The 19925-nt window shown below is 39.2% G+C and overlaps 1 protein-coding gene across 5 annotated transcripts in view; it reads right to left on the bottom strand.

Annotated features, from left to right (window-relative positions):
* MRE11 (MRE11 homolog, double strand break repair nuclease) overlaps positions 1-19922 on the bottom strand; it is a 57373-nt gene extending 37451 nt beyond the window's left edge. Inside the window, exons 1-8 of one of the 5 annotated variants that reach the window (XM_084895382.1) lie at positions 19809-19922; positions 18941-19052; positions 12956-13088; positions 9326-9486; positions 7924-8011; positions 6985-7126; positions 4016-4130; positions 633-818 (exon numbers count right to left, since the gene is read on the bottom strand). In XM_084895382.1, coding sequence (XP_084751508.1) covers positions 633-818; positions 4016-4130; positions 6985-7126; positions 7924-8011; positions 9326-9486; positions 12956-13088; positions 18941-18960 — 845 coding nt within the window. In that variant the 5' untranslated portion in view covers positions 18961-19052; positions 19809-19922. Of the gene's footprint in view, positions 1-632; positions 819-4015; positions 4131-6984; positions 7127-7923; positions 8012-9325; positions 9487-12955; positions 13089-18940; positions 19053-19373; positions 19499-19746 lie in introns of those variants that run through there. The other 4 variants (XM_084895381.1, XM_084895383.1, XM_084895385.1 and 1 more) reach the window with 4 other exon arrangements.
* Positions 19923-19925: the final 3 nt, after the last annotated feature.

Raw genomic sequence — 19925 nt, 5'->3', positions numbered from 1 at the left:
GTTTAATAGAAGACAAGTATAACAGTAAGAATAATAAAATGTTATCAGGGCTATTATAGTAGTATATATGGTATATGCTATTACATATATATGTATTATCTGAGTGTATATACGTGCACATGCATATATAAAATAAATTAGCAGCAGACTATGAAGAAAAAAACAGCTAACTTACACCCTATTATCATATTCTTTAAACCTATTATCATCTTAACAACCAGAACTTGAGAGGATTAAAGGATAAAACCTCTGTTAGTTAATCACTACTAACTACACTATTATATAATTCCCCTCATCCCCAAAAGAAATGAGATATCTGTCCACTGGTATGGCTCAGTGGTTGAGGGTCAATCTATGAACTAGGAGGTCATGGTTTAATTCCTGGTCAGGGCATATGCCCAGGTTGTGGGCTCAATTCCCAGTAGAAGGCATGCAGAAGGCAGCCTATTAATGATTATCTCTCATCATTGATGCTTCTATCTCTCTCTCCCTTTCCCCTCTTCTCTGAAACCAATATAGATATACGTGTGTGTGTGTGTGTGTGTGTGTGTGTGTGTGTGTAACTCTGGGATAATTAGAATATTTTAGCAGATTTTTTTTAAGTTGATTTGGAAAAGAAAACAATTACTCACTTCTTCACAGCTTCTCCTGGGGAAAGAGAAGTCACCACTGAACTTCCAGGTTGGGACACGTAAAAGAGTTGTTGTTCATTTTTGGTTGGAGCTATCTTACACTCATGCTCATGGCCCCAGATTACAAGATCAATGAAGTCATCCAAAAAATGTTCTGGAATGAAGTTAGTACTTCCATGTTTACTCCTATACCAAGATTTTAAAAAACAAATAAATGTTCAGAGATATAAAAAAATTTCATATTAAGTATCTATACCAGTGGTTCCCAACCTTGTTTTGGCCATGCCCCACCTGATGCCCCCCATGTGATATGTAATTCTTATTATCCAAAAAGTCAACTGCTATTCATATAGAAGCCAAAAAGGCCATTAATGGTTTTCTTTTCTGACAGGTGTGGGGTGATAACTCATTATTTTAATTTGCATCTCTCTGATTATCAGTGTCTAAACGAGCTTCCAAAGAACATGGCATCCATGAAAGAGAAAAATAAAAGAATGAAAGGACAGGTGAAGTACTGAGGAAGAAATCACTAAGAAATTATTACAAAAAAAAAAGATAATAATATGAAGTGATAAAAAAAATAGCAAATAAAGTTTAAAAACATATATTAGAGAACTGAAACGGATAAATATGTCACAATATATATTTACATACTGTATAATGAAGCCACTAGAACTATAAGAAATGCAAAAAATTCACTGTTAATGACTCATTCTCAAATTGCCCCCCTTAAAAATCAAATTGCCACCCCTGTGGGGTTTGTGCCCCACGTTGGGAACCACTGTATAGATCTTTATTCTCCTTTCATTAAAGAATTGTTACATCCCCTTCTGTGTGCAAGGGATTGAGAATACAAAGATATTATCTCATTCCTCAAAGGGCTTACAAATTTGTAGGACACAGGCAAGTAGGAGACCCAAAAGAGAAAGCAGTCAATCCTACTTTTAGATACAGATTACAAAAGGTTCAAAGAGGAGTAACCTGCTTTGGGCAGGTCAGAAAAGCAGGAGCTCTGTTACTAATAAAAACCTATAAGTTGGTCGAATTATACAGCAAATAAAGAACACAAAAAATAAAAGTGAAACTTTGTAGAATAAAAACAAATCTCTAAATATGCCCAGTCATATTTTTTAGCATCATCTATTTTATTACTGATTATAAAAATGAAAATAAGAATGTCAATCTGATTAGCCACTGTGGCTCAGTAGTTGAGCGTTGATTTATGAACTAAGAGGTGACAGTTTGATTTCCAGTCAGGGAACATGCCTGAGTTGCAGGCTTACTCTCCAGCAGGGAATATTCAGGGGGCAGCCAATCAATGATTCTCCCTAATCATTTATGTTTCTAACTCTCTCTCCCTTCTTCTCTGATCAATAAAAATATATTTATATATTAAAAAAAGAATATCAATCTTACATGAGAGAAGAGTTTTCCATATTAAATAAAATATATATGTGATTTGCAAACTCTGGTTTTATTCTGAGGTTAGTTATTATTATTAAAAGATATGTGAAAACCCATATGAGTCAAAATAAGAAGGAAAAGTTTTTCCTAACACTAATTTATATTGTTGGGAATTTAAGTAAAAGTATCCAAATACTTTGATCTAACATTCATTTAATGCAAAACAATATTCAATCAACAAATACTTAGATGCAGAAAACACATAGGTAAACAAAGTCCTTGTCCTAGTGAGGGGAACAACCAACAATACAAGATGTATCCTCAGAAAAATGTATACACACTTCAATAGCTGACAACTCAATTTTGAAAATGAAATGTATTTTAATGAACACTGTCTTTATAATATTCAAAGTATGTGTATACATTTTTTAGAATATATATATAAAATTTGTCAGGTAGTGGTGGACATGATAAAGATAAATAAAAGTGACATCGAAAGGAGATATCACAATACAGTGTGGTTAGAAAAGGCCTCTCTGACAGGTGACAAATGAGCAGAACCTGATGTAAGGGATTAGCAGGCAAGGGAAGAAAGACCTAGGCAGAGGGACAAGCAGATGGCAAAGGTACAAAGGTGGGGATGTGGTCAGTGAGTTCAAAACAGCAAGGAGATCAGTGTGGCTGAGCACAATGAATGCAGGGAAGAGCAGGAAGTGAAATCAGAGCAAGATCATGTACTTAGAAATATTCTTATGCAGAAAACATACATCTAGGGTCTAAAAATCAAACCCAAATCCCTTGATATTATTCCTTAATAACTTCTCAGCTTTCTCACTGACATTACCATTACCATCTCACACTTTTTTACTATAATGATCACATAATAAATTTTGCTTCTTCAAGTCACCATTCCTGCACCCTATCAATAAGATTAAACTTCTTAAAACTACTAACAAAAGAAAGCTGATCCAGCTATATGTAATAATATGGAAAAACACCTGTATATATGCACCGGGAGACGTGCATAAGATTGTTTACAAGATTTTGATAAGCAAAAATCTGGAAATAATATAAAACATTCACTAACAGGAATACTGTTACATCAGCAAAAATGAATTATACCTTTAAACAGCAAAATCGATACACCTTAGTGACATAATCTATATATATAAAAGCCTAATGTGCCAGTGTCCAACCATTTTACCAGTCACTGACCACAAGGGCAGATGCTCCACCCAGCAGGTTAGCCTGCTGCTGGGGTCTGGCCAATCAGGACTGGGCGAGATGGGCTGGACATGCCCTGGTGCCCTCCTACAGTCCCTCCCTGGCTGGCCAGCCCTGATCAGCCCCAATTGGGACTGGGCAAGAGGGGCCGGACACGCACTGGAGCCTCCCGCAGACCCTCTCTGGCCCTGATCGTTCACAGGTAGGGTCCCTCGGCCTGGCCTGCACACTTTCACAATTCAGGACCCCTCAGGGGATATCAGAGAGCTGGTTTTGGCCCAATCCCTGAAGGCCATGCAGAGGGACCCCACTGATGCACAAGTCTGTGCACTGGCCTCGTATATTGAAAATAAGCCAGCTGCAAAATTTACAGCAAGGTTCCAGTTATACCAGTGGATATATATGTGATTAAACAATAAAGAAAAGCAATGGTCTGAGTAAATAAAAACTGACTATTGTGTTTCTCTCTGGGATATGGAGCAAGAAATGGGGTCAGAGAAGAGCACTACTTACACTTCTTTGAGATATTTAGACATTCCTTTTATGATTATTTTTATACCTTATGCATATGCCCTAAATATTCTTTTATAGGTATAAATGTATTTTGAAAAATTTTTAAATGCAATCTCACATATCTAAGTCTTGCCTGACCGTGCACTGACAACTTTCAAAAAATGGGGAGCATAGGTAAGTCTGGAAACAGAGATTTGGAGAATCTCAATACTTGACTCAACATTTCCAAAGAATACTTTTACCTGTTCTGATGAATCACAAACAAATTAAACCAAGAGTTCTCATCTTCTTTGGGTCTCAACATTTTTACTTTTTGATTGAGGAACATTCGATATAACCTTTCATCTGGAATGGATCCTGAAATAGACATGACATTATTTTAAAACTGGTTTCTTACTTGGTTAAAAAAAAAAAAAAATGTTTTGCTTCTAAATTATGTGCTTCTCTAAGTAATTCATTTTCCAATTAGAGATATATTTAATATCTTGAATCATTATTTGCAAATGAATGTATTCTAAGTTCTTGCATGACAACTGCTGAGCAGTTAAATGCATTCAAAGATTGTTTTCCTGTCAAGCATATACACTTTCAAAATCTGAAAAATGTGGAATAAAAATCTGAGTTTTTAGTTTAAGTTGTTATTAACATTTCTATTTAAAATACTGTTTTCATTATCCCTTTATTATAAGCACATAGCACTTTTGACCTAACAAATATATTATAAAATACACAGAAAGAGGGATGAGATAAAAAATAAATGTATTTATAAGTAAATAGTCATATATATTGTTTTTAAGTAAAAATACTGTACTGAATACTTTAAACAATAAAAAAAAAATACTGTGCTGTTTAATAATTGATTAAAATTTAAATAATTCTTCCTCCACCCCAAAGGATTAGCTTGGTCAAATAAAGGAGGCCAACACAAACAAGTAAGCAAAGACACAAATTAAAATCTTAAGAATTATAAAGGAGAAAATGTCAGAGTGTTAAAATGGGGAATATCAGTGAGGGGATGAGGTTGCTACTTTATGTAGAGATTAGGCAAGGCTTTGGAGAAAAGCCAACAATGCAAAAGCATAAGAACTAGAAGAGGCCTAGACTCTAAAGAGGATTCCTAGAGTATGGCAAACGGAATAGATGGTGGAACACAGAACCTATAACTAGAGAGGAAAAGTCAGGCATACAAAGTCCAGGGCATTGGAAGGTGAATCTATCTAAGTCTTAAAGCACTGAGAACATTCACAAAATCTGTAGGTAGGGAAAAACTCGGAGGGAAAGGAGAGGGCAGTTTAGCCAACTGCCAATGAGCTCCAAGGGAATAGGGAGGATGCAGGCAGGAAAAAAGTGGCAGCAGGGAACCAGGAGAACAGGGATCATCCTGGCCCACCCTCTTGCCCTGGAGCCCATAAAAGGCTGAGAGAGAACTGTGTGGGACACGGTAACCTCAGGCCCAGACAGAGAGCAGAGGCAACATTCAATACTTGCTCAGCAATTTCCTGATGAAATGAGAGAATCTGCCAACGCTAAAAAGAGTTCTAGAGTGTTTGAGAAGGGTTGGGGTGAGAGCAGGGGGTGGAGAGTAGACTGAGTCCAGTTAAGGAAAACATAACAGGATGAGATAAGAGTTTGAGAGAAAGTGGATGAGTGAAGCATAATGGGATGTCTTTGGTCTGAACGTGACAAGATCAACTATTTTTCTGCAGTTATGAACCAGAACATTGTAATGATTAAAATACCAGTTCTTTTAAGAAAACCTTTTACTCTATTACTTGCAAAATCAGACATATATCTCAACTTCATTTTTCGTAACTTGAAAATATAAACATGATGCTTTTTTACTTAAGAGAAATTATGAAATGGACAAAGAGCCGAAACCGGTTTGGCTCAGTGGTAGAGAGTCGGTCTGCGGACTGAAAGGTCCCGGGTTCGATTCCGGTCAAGGGCATGTACATTGGTTGGGGGCACATCCCCAGTAGGGGGTGTGCAAGAGGCAGCTGGTCGATGTTTCTCTCTCATTGACGTTTCTAGCTCTCTATTTCTCTCCCTTCCTCTCTGTAAAAAAATCAATAAAATATATTAAAAATATATATATATAAGCTCCCTAGAAAAAGTGTTTAAATAAACCCATCCATTATAACTGATTATTTTATGAACATATTCAAAGACAACTGAAATAAGGAAGATCTTCTAAGGCTTCTTTTATACTAAATCACTCAAAAAGTAATAAGACCTACAGTGTGAAATTTTCCCCCAATTTCTTTCAGGGTACTTCAAGGTTGATTTAACATGGAATATAATTTTCATAATACTCTATATACAATAAAGCTATGGTATTCAAAAAACAAAATATCAAGCTAAACTTAATCCAGGGAAAACACAATAAATAAACTTTGCACTCTAAAAAGGTCATTTGTCTTTCATTCATATAGAATAATGCCTAGCAAATAGACTTTCACTACTGGACACTAAATAAATTGACAATAAAGCTGATAAAGGCAAATTTTCTGAGCATTAGAGCTGACAACTCTAGATTAGCAAAACCTAACAAAAATGAGTCACTAATGCAGTCCAAATCTATAATTTAAAATTTTCCAGTGGCCACATTAAGTAAAACAAGTAAAAAGAAACAGGTAAGGTATTTTATATTTTTTCTGGGTCTTTGAAATCTGACGTGTATTTGATACTGTTAGCATATCTCAGTTCAGTTGAGCCACTTTCAAGTGCTCAGCATCTATATGAGGCTAGTTGGCTACTGCATTGGACAGTGAAGCTTTAGACCCTTCAAAGACCAAAATATCTAATTACTCTAATTGTAATGTTTAGGATTCTTTAAGTCTAAAAGAAAGAAAAAAAAGAACAATAAGTAAATACTAAAGAAAAAATTTTCTTAACCAAAACTGCTATTGAAAACAAGAATCAGGACTATTAGTTCTTATTAATTACTAAAAAAAATCTACCCAAACCTATCATTTTTATAGTAAATATAAAGAATTTATATTTATATAACTATAAAAATAAAATAAGAATTTATTTTTATATATTTATATATTTATGTACAGAATTTATATATCTCTAAATAAAAATATATAGAGAATAAAGATTTGCCTCATTTTTTCCCCAAACAGCAACAAAGTTAACTCCAGAATTTGATTTCCCAGTTCCTTAGACAATTAAATATTTATTGGTATAAATGATAAAACCATCTTACCTAAGCCATACAGAGCAATTTTTGTGCTTCCTTTTTGAAGCAAAACTGGACTAATGTCTATCTTCTCCACAGACATTGAACGTCCAAAGTGATTTACAAATCCAGCACAACTTAAAATATCCAGGGCACAGAGCGCATCTGCCTACGTAAAACATTTTCAAAGAATATTATTGTATATTAAAAATAAGTAATCTGCATATCATATTATTAACTATTAAAATATATTCTACACACTAGTTAAAAAAAATTAACAAAGTGTCTCTTTGAAAAAGAATTACAATATTAAAAGTTGTTGTTACCTTTTTTCTATTAGAAATGATCTCCAATTGGAATCACATGCTAAAAGTAAAGTAAACATTATTTCATCAAAACTTATGATGGCTTGGCCACTGAAAAATAAAAGCTAGCCATGAAATAAGTGCTTTTTAATATTAAGCAGGCCTCTTTAAGATGTAGGAGGGAAAAGACTAGATAATTAGTGATTTATAATATTCATTAACAGATAAAACAAAAAGATATTTTGAGTTTAGGACTTCTATTATTAGATAATTATTATTTATTACCAAATAAACAGGTAATAAGATGACCTAATTTACATTTAAAACTGTATATGAAACAATCATTTCCTACAGAAGAGATTCTATGAGATAAGAGACACAAGAGCACATGGTGAACTGTAAAGTATTGTACAAATGATAGATGTTTGCTTTTTGCTAGTCCTGGTTACTTATTGTTCATCTCAGCAGTAATGAAATAAAAGCATACTTCACACACCAATTGTTAGTCCAAATTTCTAAAAATTATCTAAAAAGCAGTATAAAAGCTTTTATGAATGATAAAAAATCAATTTGACTTTTTGACTCTATTTAATAAAAATTGCTTTCTACAGACAAACTAAATTGGCCATTTCTATTTCAAATGTAAGAACCCAATAATTACCCCTGTGGGATCATCATGATTGCCATGAATACTAAACACTGGAATCGAAATGTTGAGATTGTCATCTTGGTAGTTCACCCACGGAAACCTTAAAAAATAAAAATAAAAAATTGTAAGGTAATTAAAGGTTCCGTAAGAGACAAAAGCTGTTACCCCCAGCAGCCTCTAGAAAATAATGCAATTACAGGCAAACTGGATGATTTAAGATGGCAAAAGACCACAATTTTGAAGTTTAAAAAAAATAAAATCAAAAGCAACAACTGATTTCAATTCAAGTTTGAAAATATGTCAAAGTATTACACTTTATTAAAGAAAACCCGCACGGTTGGCTTGGTTCAGTGGCTGAACTTCAATCTATGAACCAGGAGGTCACAGTTCGATTCCCAGTCAGGGCACATGCCTGGGCTGCAGGCTTGATCCCCATGTGGGGCATGCAGGAGGCAGCTGATAAATGATTTTCTCTCATCATTGATGTTTCTATCCCTCTTTTCCTCTCCCTTCCTCCCTGAAATCAATAAAAAACATATAGCCGAAACCGGTTTGGCTCAGTGGATAGAGCATTGGCTTGCGGACTGAAAGGTCCCAGGTTCGATTCCGGTCAAGGGCATGTACCTTGGTTGTGGGCACATCCCCGGTAGGGGGTGTGCAAGAGGCAGCTGATGGATGATTCTCTCTCATCGATGTTTCTAACTCTCTATCTCTCTCTCTTTCTCTCTGTAAAAAATCAATAAAATATATTTTAAAAAAACAAACAAACAAAAAACACACATATATATACTAGAGGCCTGGTGCACAAAATTAGTGCACAGCAGGGGGGGAGAGAGGGGAGGGGGCGTCCCTCAGCCCAGCCTGCACCCTCTTCAATCTGAGACCCCTCAAGGGATGTCCAACTGCCCATTTAGGGCTGCTCCCCTCCCAGCCTGTTTGCCCTTAACTGCCCTCTCCTGCAGGCCTGATCACCCCTAACTGCCCTCCATTGCAGGCATGGTCTCCCCCATCTGCTCTCCCCTATAGGCATAGGTTCCTCCCAACTGCCCTCCCCTGCTGGCCATCCTGTGGTGGCCATCTTGTGTCGACATGGAGGCAGGATCTTTGACCACATGGGGCAGCCATCTTGTGTGTTGGAGTGATGGTCAATCTGCATATCAATTTAGAAAATGAGCAAAGGAAATGAACAGAAAAGGATACCCAAATGTACAATAAAATTTCAAAAAGATATCAGTCCGAGAATTAATTAGGGAATTACAAATTAATATAACAATGCATAGAAAATTCAAAGAACAACATTTACTATGAAAATAGGCTATAATAAAGGTGAAATGGCTCGATGTTAATATGTTTGTGTCTTTTAACAAAAATACTCTACATAGGAAACTTCACGTAAGCACATAAATATACTTACTTACTAAAACCAAAGTTGACTGACTGATCACTGATGATTTCAAACTGTACAGGACGATCACCCATGCAATATTTTCTTAATTTCTCAAGGCAGGTATGTAATGTTTTTCTTGAGGGCTTATTTTCATGAAAAAGATCACCACCTAACAAAATAAAGTCCACCTAGTCAACAGAAAAGTGTTAAAATTAGTATGTTTTATAGACAAAATATTTCCATAGGTGAAAGGTAAATATATATATATTGCCATTACATATGGAAATTTAAATTTTTTAATTTTTTATTTTACTCATTTAAAGCACCGTCCAGTCTGGTGATGAATCTGATTCTAATTTAGTTTTCTTGGCCACATTCAAACAAGCTATTTTCAAATTACAACACCAATCTCTTTCTGATGCAACCCTAAGTGATCACATTTTCCCCCAGTATTCAAATCAAGGATAAAATGTAGCACTTTAATAGAACCTATGAAAGAGATAGCCGATTCAATCCAACTTATTCATTCAATTTATTCAACAATTAAGAGTTCCTACAGGCATAGGCAGCTAAAGAAACAATAATCTACAAAGTCATTAATGGCCCTGCCCTCATTAAATACTGACAATGTGCAATAAATAACCTGTATTCAGTCCTGAGGATACAATGATAAATAAAATACAATCCCTATCCTAAAAAAACGTTCAAAATCTAATGGAAGAGACAAACTGTTCTGCATCTAGAGATAAGTCAGACTGACATGCACTAGAATAGATATGTAAATGACCCAGGAGTAGAAATGCCATTAGTACAGTGAATTCTAACTGAGGAAAGGAGATTCCTCTGAGAGCAGTAAGTCTGGGAAGGATCTGCCTACACAGTGATGCTATGAAAATAAATGAGATTCTGAGGAACCACCAGAGAGAAGGAGAAACCACACCTAACACTGATGCTTTCAGTAAGTGTCCAATCTGACTGAAGAAATTTGATGAAGTTTTTAATTATACAAAAGAACCCAGCAGTACAGATCACTGTGAGCTAAGCAGTGGGTGGGAGCTAAATACACCATTTTGGCATGGGGATTATTTTGAGCTGAAGGCAATTAAGACCTAGCTAACTCAAGACAAACATTTCTACCCCTCCCTCAACTGCCTGAAAGAGCTTAGATAGACAGCCTATACCAGGAAGAGACTACCGAGACAACTCTTTGTATCAGAAAGACTTATCTGCTTTACCCAATATTTGCTCTTCCCGTCTTCCTGTGGACTGCCTTCCTCCCCACATCCTTCTGAAGCCCCACACTTCTAATCCCTTCTTCTTTTGGCTCAGGATGGTATGTGAGCCTCGATTACCTGACTACCAAGGAGTCTCATGCATTTATGTATGGAATTTGTTTTTCTCCTGTTAATCTGTCAATGTAATTATCAGACCAGCCAAAGAACCGTGAAAGGAAGGGAAAAATTTTACATTCCTACAGTAGTCAGAGAAAGTTTAATAAAAATGTGGGATTTAAGCTAGATCTTCAAAAATATACATGGTTTGAGTAAAGGAAGAAAATCATAATCAAAGGCATAGAAGAAAAAAAACAACAAAACAAATAAAAAAATAATTTTAGGGGGGAAGGGGAAAGGAGAGTTGTAGTTTCACTTTTCCAAGTTGAAAGGCAATCTGGAGATTGATTATACAATAATGTGAATTTGCTTAATGCTACTGAAGTGTACACTTAAAAATGGTTAAGATGGTAAATTTGATTCTGTGTATTTTATCAGAAGGAAAAACTTTATTTTACATATACATGTATATATATATAACTTTTTAACTGATTTCAGAGAGGGAGAGGAAGAGAGAGAAGCATCAATGACGACAGAATCATTGATTGGCTGCCTCCTGCAAACCCCCTAATGGGGATCGAGCCCACAATCTGGCCATGCCACCTTGACCGGAATCAAATCCGGGACCCTTCAGTCTGCAGGCCAACACTCTATCCACTGAGCCAAACCAGCTATGGCAGGAAAAACGTTTTAAATATTTTTAGGAAGTGGTTTGTGATCCAGGGAATCTTAAGAAGGACAAAACTGGCTTCTGTGGTATTCGGGCCAAAAGTGAATATAATCATGACGAAGTAAATGTCAGGCATATCCAACTGAGGACTATTCTACAAAATAACTAGCCTGCACTCTTCAACAATGTCAGTCATGAAAAACAAAGACAAACTACAAGAGATGAAAGACACATGACAACTAAATGCCAAATGCAATCCTGGCTCGGAACTTGGAGACAACCCTACCTGCCCCAGACTGGTTTAACAGGCATTAATGAGGCAAGTGGTAACATCTTAAAATTACATAATGGTATTGAGTCAATATTAATTTCCTGGTTTTGGTAAGTGCACTATTGTTATACATGCAATTTACTTTAAATGGTTCAGAAAGTATGTGTAAGGAAGAATTAAGGCAAAAAGTAAATATACTATGCATCTGGAAGTACCAACATGGGGCTGTGAGGGGAGGGGGCAATTAAACTTAAGGAATGCAGGGAAGGAAAACAAGAAAAAAAGAGAAAGAAAGGGCAAAGTAGAGGGGGGTTAGGGGAGCTTATGCTTAAGGAATGAGATATTTTAACACCTAAGAGTAGGAAAACAAAGGAAACAGGATTCTCTCTTGGGCCCTAGACCAATATTTCAATTGCCTGTAGGAATGTTTCCTTGAATATCCTACTGGAATCTCTAAACCCAAATGGTCTAAATCAGAATTCATCACCTTCCCACATAAAGCCGTACCTCTTCCTTATTTAAAACCTATTCCTATTATTGGTACCACCATTCACCCAATCTTAACACACTTCAGTCACTGTCATCCTCTTTTCCCTCATCCCCACTTCCTACAACTAACCAATCAAAGTATGCAAATGCTATCTTTGGAATATCTCTTGCATTCACTTCCTCTTTTCCATCCCAGGCTATCTCCTTAAAGAGGCCTCATACTGATTCATGCTATACCTTGTTGCCAGAAGACATTCTACTGAAGAGGGTACAAACTCCTCAATCTGGCATTTGAAGCTCTCCTTAGTGCCATTCAGATCACGTTTCTGGAGTTTCAAGATGCTTTCTAACAAACACATGGCCTACCAGACAGCTGACCAGACCTGCTGTTCCCAACATACATCATACTGGCTTATCTGTGTGTCCTTCCTCCTGCTTCCTGTGAAATGTACGTTTTCTCTGCTCTTCACCCATCAAAGCTCAAGTTAAATGCTACCTCCTTCATTGAACTCATCTTGCTCTTCCCTTCTAAACACCATCTCTTCCTCCTCTAATTTCCCAGAAAAGGTTCTTTATAATTTTCTTATGACTCTTATCACATGTGACCTTGCATCTGAGCTTTTTGGATATTTGTCTTATCTCAAATTTGGTTGCCCTTATGTTCTTTAAAAGTAGAAACTATGACATTTCTACATTCAGGAAATACCCCATCAATATTTGTAAATCTTTATCGACTATTTTCAAAAGTAACTCCTACTTGAATTAAGGGCACAAAGGACACAAAACCTGCTTTGGGTTTTTAGTATACTGATATTTAAACAGGCAATGTGAGCACATAGCATAGGGAAAAGAGCCTGTTGAGTAAGGGAACACTGAAAAACATTAACCAAACTTACTTTATTTTCCTGGGCAAGCCTTAAAATTTCATCAAGGGTGACAAATGTATCATTTCCTCTGATTGCATCTTTCTCCATAAATCCCAGATGAATGTCAGTTGCCACTAAAATTTTAAATGTATTTTCATCGTCACTGTATTAAAAAAGAAATGTTTCAATATAATTCATTAAAAGAAAGTTCAAGTAAATTAAAACCTAAATTTATAAAGCAGATTACAGCAGTAAATCACTTTAAAGTAAATCATTTTTCTGGTCTTAAACTAAGTCTGAATTTGAAGTATTCAAAAGATCTTTCATGCCACATAGTTTTGCCTACCACTAATTCAATACAGAACAAATGTACACAAATTTTTAAAAGGTCTGTGACTTCCTTTTTTTTTTTTTAATATATTTTTATTGATTTTTTTACAGAGAGGAAGGAAGAGAGATAGAGAGCTAGAAACGTCGATGGCAGAGAAACACCAACCAGCTGCCTCTTGCACACCTCCCACCAGAGATGTGCCCGCAACCAACGTACAAGCCCTTGACCACTATCAAACCTGGGACCTTTCAGTCTGCAAACCGACGCTCTACCACTGAGCCAAACCGGTTCTGGCAGGTCTGTGACTTCTTAAAAAATGTGGAGACGGCCTGCTGTTGCAGCATCAAGCCGGTAGCTACAGGGTATTTGAAAATGGTATTACAATGCTGCAGGATTCAATAAGCTGGGGTTAATGCAAGACCATACAATACAAGTGGATGAAGATATAAAAGAAGCCATAGGCAGTTTCCTGAGAACCTGTGTAATGACAAGGTGTTTCCCATTAAGAGAGCACTGAACCTTCAGTGAGGCAGCAGATCTTGCCTAAAGAGCAGTGCACAAAATAAGAAGAGGATAAATTCTACCTTGAACCGTATCTAAAAGAGGTTATTCAGGAAAGAAAAGAGAAGAATGGGCAAAGAAATAATCATGGAATCAATCTGTGGATGCATCTGTCCTTAGTATTTTAATTATGTTAGTTAAACCTGAAATGCACAATTTAACACCATCGGGGTTTCAAAGATATCACTTCAAATAAATGTCTATTATTTAAAAAAAAAAAAAAGTATAACGTGTCACAATCGGTTCTGTACACTCATTTGTACCCTGGACTTGAAAGCTCTATTGTTTTTCTATTTTATTCCATAGCAAAAAACCAGCAGGATTTGACACCATATCTAAACTTGCCATTATCCATTTTGCACTCCTCCAGGAAAAATCAGAATTAACTGGTTAATTTTAAAAGCCTCTCCTTTTACTTTTTAAGTAGATTTTATGCTAATAAATTAGTAACTTACATTCAGGCCCCTGAAGTTGCTTGTTAGACTCTACTCTCTATACAAAGTTAGTGTTCAGTTAACAGATTTGGCCAAGAAACAAACAGATTTACAATTCTATTCAAATCTGTAAAGTTACTTTCATGTGAAGCAGCAAAGTAATAGTAATTAATACTCTCTTAAACTTAATGTACCTTTTAGCATTCTTTAAAATACTTTTGTATCTATGATGCCAACTTGCACATGTAGTTATGTATTGCTATATCTGAAAAATAAGAAGGTTCTAGCCAGTGTGTCTCAGAGTCAAGCTCTGAACCAGGTGAGGGTTCAATTGCTGGTCAGGGCACATGCCTGGGTTGCGGGTTTGATCTCCAATGGGGGGTGTATAGGAGGTAGCCTATTGATGTTCATGTTTCTAGCTCTCTCCCTCTCCTTCCCTTTATCTCTAAAAAAAAAACAAAACTTTTTTTTTTTAAAAAAGATGAAGCGAAGGATATCCTTAAAATAATAATAATAATAATAATAATAACATAAAAAAATAAGAAGACTACATGGCCAACACGGGAAGTGGGATCCAAGAGGGCTGCACAGGTAAACACCTAACCACAGCCACACACAACAATTTCAATGGAATACAACTAAAATATAAAATGGACATTGCCCAGAGCTACAGGTAGTCGACTGACTGAAAATTCTACAAGAAGGAAAGAGAAAACCAGAAGGAAAATCAGAGGAGCTGAAAAAGCCTAAGGTATGGAGACATGCTGCAGAGAGGACGCAGGAGGAGAAGAAGGCTGGGTGCCTGCCTGGCATTCCCTAGCAGGAAGGAAATAAAAGCCCCGGACTGGGCTGAACCCCAGAACTGGCAGCACTGAGCCCCAGTTCTGGGCCAGACCCTGGGGACCCAGATTCAGGCAGGGGGAGACGGGGCTGTGAGGCGGAAACCCAGGGGAGCGGCGAAAAGCAGAGACCCCGGAGTCGCGCACATTGCACGCAGAGGACGGAATGTTGACTCTGATGCTAGATTGCCCTGGCGGGAAGGAAACAAGAGCTCCGGCCTTGCTGGGACCAGTTCCGACTGCTCTGAACCCCAGTTCTAGGCCAGACCCTGGGACCCAGGCTCAAACAGAGGGAGACAGGGCTGTGAGGCGGAGTCCCAGGGGAACGGCGAGGGGCAGAGCCCCCGGAGTCGCGCACATTGCGCGCAGAGGACAGTCTGTTGACTCTGATGCTAGACTCTACGAGCGGGAAGGAGAAAAAAGCTCCAGACTGGGAGGAACGCGATGAGGAGCAGGAGCCACTGACGGACACTGGCCAGCCAGGCGCCGGCAAGAAGCCAGGCGACAGGGCCCCCCCTGAGGGGGGGTGTGCCACTAGGCCCTCAACCGCTGATCGCGGGCCACGGAGCCGAGGCCGGGGGCTGCTTCCTGGGCGGCACCGACCCCGGCAACAGGCTGGAGCCGCGCAGGAGGCCGTGGAGAACAAAGGGGTGCCACAGGCCAGCCTGCTGAGCTTCCAGGACGAGGAGGAAGAAACCGAAGAAGTTTTCAATGTGAAGAAATCAAGTTATAGCAAAAGATAGTAAAATTACTTAAGAAAGAATACAAAGATCTTAAAAAATCGAAGACTAACACTGAACTTAACTCAGCAGCCAACATTGCAACATAAATGCGTTTAAAAAAAAAAAAAAGGACAGAATGTTGGAACGGCGGCAGCCAGGCCCAAGGCAGTGGCAGCCGGGCCCGGAGCAGCAGCAGCCAGGCCCCAGAGCAGCAGCAGCCAGAACCAGAGCAGCAGCAGCCAGGCCCGGAGCAGCCAGACCTGGGGCAGTGGCAGCCAAGCCTGGGGCGGAGGCGGCCAAGCCCAGGGTGGCCAGGCCCAGAGCGGCCGGGCCCAGAGCAGCCGGGTCGGGAGCAGCCAGGCCCAAAACAGCAGCAACCAAGCCTGGAGCAGCCAGGTCGGGAGCGGCCAGACCCGGAGCGGCCAGCCCCGGAGCAGCCGGGCCCAGAGCAGCCGGGTCAGGAGCAGCCAGGCCCGGAGCAGCAGCAGCAGCCAGGCTGGGAGCAGCCAGGCCCGGAGCAGCCGGGCCCAGAGCAGTCGGGTTGGGAGCAGCCAGGCCCAGAGCAGCAGCAGCCAGGCCGGGAGCGGCAGTGGCCAGACCTGGAGCAGCAGGTTATGGAGCGGACCAGAGCAACAGAGGCCAGGCCCGGAGCAGCCAGGCCCGGAACAGCTCGCTCCTCGCCTGCCCACGCCCCAGGGCTGCCTCTCAGACATGGCTGGAAACTTTTGGGGGAACTTGAGGGTCTGCTGAATCAAGTGATGAAGGCTTAGATCTGGTTGTGTTGAGTTATTATAGCGCTGGGGTGTTGATCTGTGAGTGCCTTGTGTGGGGTCTGGATTAGGTTGGTTGATCTATTTGGAAATGTCTTTTGTGTGAAGTGTATCCTTGGGCATGTGGAAGTATTATTGATTTGAGAAAATGCTAAGTACAAACTGATTTACTATCTGAAAAATTTAAAGTTCTGAAAGTTTAAGGTCTCTTGCCAAAAAGAGGTTTTAAAGCTAACACCTTAATTTTAATGGAGAAAGGGGAGGACAAGCCCTTCCCACCCAGAACAGGTAATCCAATTCCAACTAGCAGCTATCTTTAAACAATGTGTTCATTTACATTTGAATGGCTATACCTTTTGATAGCCTAAGGGCAAGTTTACATGTAAACAAGTTTGCTTCTCAATTCCCAGGGCAGAAAAAACAAGGTTTAAAATTATTAGATTTTAAAATTTATTCTTAGAAGTGTAAAAGTTTATTAATTAAAAAACAACAACAACAACAACAAAAGGAGATTGAAAAACCTGATGAACAATATTAGCTGTTGATTGTAGTAGAGTAGGAGATACGGGAGAGGAGTGGACTGACAGTTATCAGGGAAAGGGGGAGTGGTGGATGCGGGAAGAGACTGAACATAAACTGTGCACCTATGGATGAGGACAATGGGGGGTGGGGAGGGGGCGGAGGGTGGGGTGGGAACCTGGTGGAGGGTGGAAGAAATGAGGAACCTTTGTAATAATATGAACAATAAAAATTGATTTAAATAAAAAAAATAAGACTAAACACAGAGAAATTAATTATTGCACAACTAAGTGAAATAGGATTAAAACCTCATTTTAAAATTCAGGTTATTTTTCACTTATTCATAATATATACTAGAGTCCCAGTGCACAAAATTTGTAGGATGGGTAGGAGGGTGCAGGGCGGAAGGGTGGTGTCCCTCAGCCTGGCCTGTGCCCTCTCGCAGTTCGGTACCCCTCGCTCTTTACCACTCAGCTCACTGCTCCTTAGTGCTGTCACAAAGGCGGGAGAGGCTCCCACCACTGACGCTGGGCTTGCCAGCCATGAGCCCAACTTCTGGCTTACCAGCGCTTCCCCGGTGGGAACCCACTGACCACCAGGGAGCAGCTCCTATATTGAGCATCTGCCCCTGGTGGTCAGTGTGCTTCATAGCAACCAGTGGTTCCACCATTTGAATGATTTGCATATTAGGCTTTTATTATATAGGATATATATGTATATGTATATATAATTCAAAATACATATTTTACACACACACACACACACACTCACACACACACTTCAAATCTTTATGTGCAAGAGATTCTTCCAGAAAAGATTTCTCTTCAGAACGTTTAAAAATGATATGCACACAGTTCTGATTGCTATGTACACAGAGGTAGATCTGAATACTTTCAACTCATGTTACTACCCAATGATTCCACAGCAACTTATGAATTACTTTCATATGATTCTCTCACTTAAACATCAAAATCAATCTGAGAAAGACATTTTTTTTTTTAATAGCACAGGAGAATCAGAGGGGGGATTACCATTTTAGTAAACCCTTTTGATCCTCCTGTGTCATTTTTAAAAAAATATATTTTGATTTTTCACAGAGAGGAAGAGGGATAGAGAGTTAGAAACATCGATGAGAGAGAATCATCGATCTGCTGCCTCTTGCACACCCCTTACTGAGGATGTGCCCGCAACCAAGGTACATGCCCTTGCCTGGAATCGAACCCGGGACCTTTCAGTCCACAGGCCAACGCTCTATCCACTGAGCCAAACCGGTCCCGGCTGAGAAAGACATTTTTATTCCAATTATACAAATGAAGAAACTGAGGCAAAGTTTAGACAATTGCTATCTTGCTTAAAGTCATAGTATTAATTAAGAAATTAAAACCAGGGTGAAAGACTCCAAGTCTAAAGTTTTTCTACCTTCCTGTTCCTTGTCCTTTTACCTTTTTTCTCAAAATCATTTCCAATTTATTCAATACTAGAGCAATTTACTCATCTAAAAATTTGCTTCAACAGACTTGCCTTGACTAGTAAGACTTTACCATGAAAGTTCAAGAATATTTAAAGCTCAAGAATATATTTTAAGACAAACCTAAGAAACATAAACTTACATACTATAGCAACATAATCACACTACTGCAAGACCCCATCTTTCAGTTAATAAACATCTAGTATGAATTTTTAAACAGTCCAAATATTATTTACGATGATTATCACTTCTGCTCCGTTAAGCTACTTACTGCTAATTTATTAAATACGTTTTCTTTTGGGGTGATCTTAGTTGATGGGCTTTAAAAAACACATAGCAACAGAAAAAGATTCCAGAAGACAAGTGCTTACAGGGCATCTGCAGGACTCATTTCTACGGTCAGTCCAGTTCCTCTAGGACCAGTTTTCTCTCCAAGCAATCCCCGGTTCTGCGCTCAACAGCCAGAAAACTCGATTCCAAATTCTAAAAACAAAATTATATTGTTTTAAAACACGCATTTTAAAAGAGCAGACTAGCAATAGTGGAAGAGTCCAATTTCGTCTAAGCACCTCCTGTACTTTTTAAGAGCACAGCTCTAGTTGCCATTCTAGTTTATGACTAAGCTTCATCAACCATCTCCCTAAAACTATGGGAAACCGTTAAGTTAGTGGGCAAAATGTGGTTCTGGTTTAGCACACGAACAAGAATGTTCAAGGAATTGGACAGGCTACTCTGCATCATGAAGGCCACTTCCGGCTCAAACACCAAAGGAATGGGCTAGTTTTGGAAAGAGAATAGCCCCACCAATAAAGCCGGTGCAAATAAACAGAAGCACGTGGTCCGCGGGAGAAGTACCCTCCGCCGCCAGCTGCCAGAGGAACCAGTGGACAGCCTAGGAGAGGAGAGGCTGCTAGGGCTGAACCACCTCTCCCACGTCCAGATTCCCAGTGCCGGGAATCCAGGCCTCCACACGCCGCCGCCGGACTCTTAGAAGCAGAACGCGGAACCCCTAATACTCCTTCCCAGCCCACCCAGCCCATTCTTCCCAGTGGGTTCGCCACGCTGGGCTTCCGCCCGAGATCCTGCACATACAGGAGGCGGGTACGACTCCTACTAAATTACCCCACTCTTAAGTCTCTCCAAAAGCCACGCCATCTGAACTGAGGCTGTCTTATACCCGGTAAGGAGTGAGATTCGTGAGCAGAAAAAATAAAACGCAACAGCCCGGCCAGAACTCGCCTGAGAACCGCTTGGTCAGACACCTGAATTGGGCGCGAGAGGGATGCCCGGTCTCTCCCTCTCGCGACACCTCATGAATGACGTAAGCGCTTCCCAGTCCTCCTCGGCTCTCATTGG

This window comes from Pipistrellus hanaki (genome assembly GCF_964339955.1).
Source record: "Pipistrellus hanaki genome assembly, chromosome: 9".
NCBI lineage: Eukaryota > Metazoa > Chordata > Mammalia > Chiroptera > Vespertilionidae > Pipistrellus > Pipistrellus hanaki.
The sequence above is the reverse complement of the archived record's forward strand: the minus strand, read 5'-3'. Positions and strand labels throughout refer to the sequence as shown.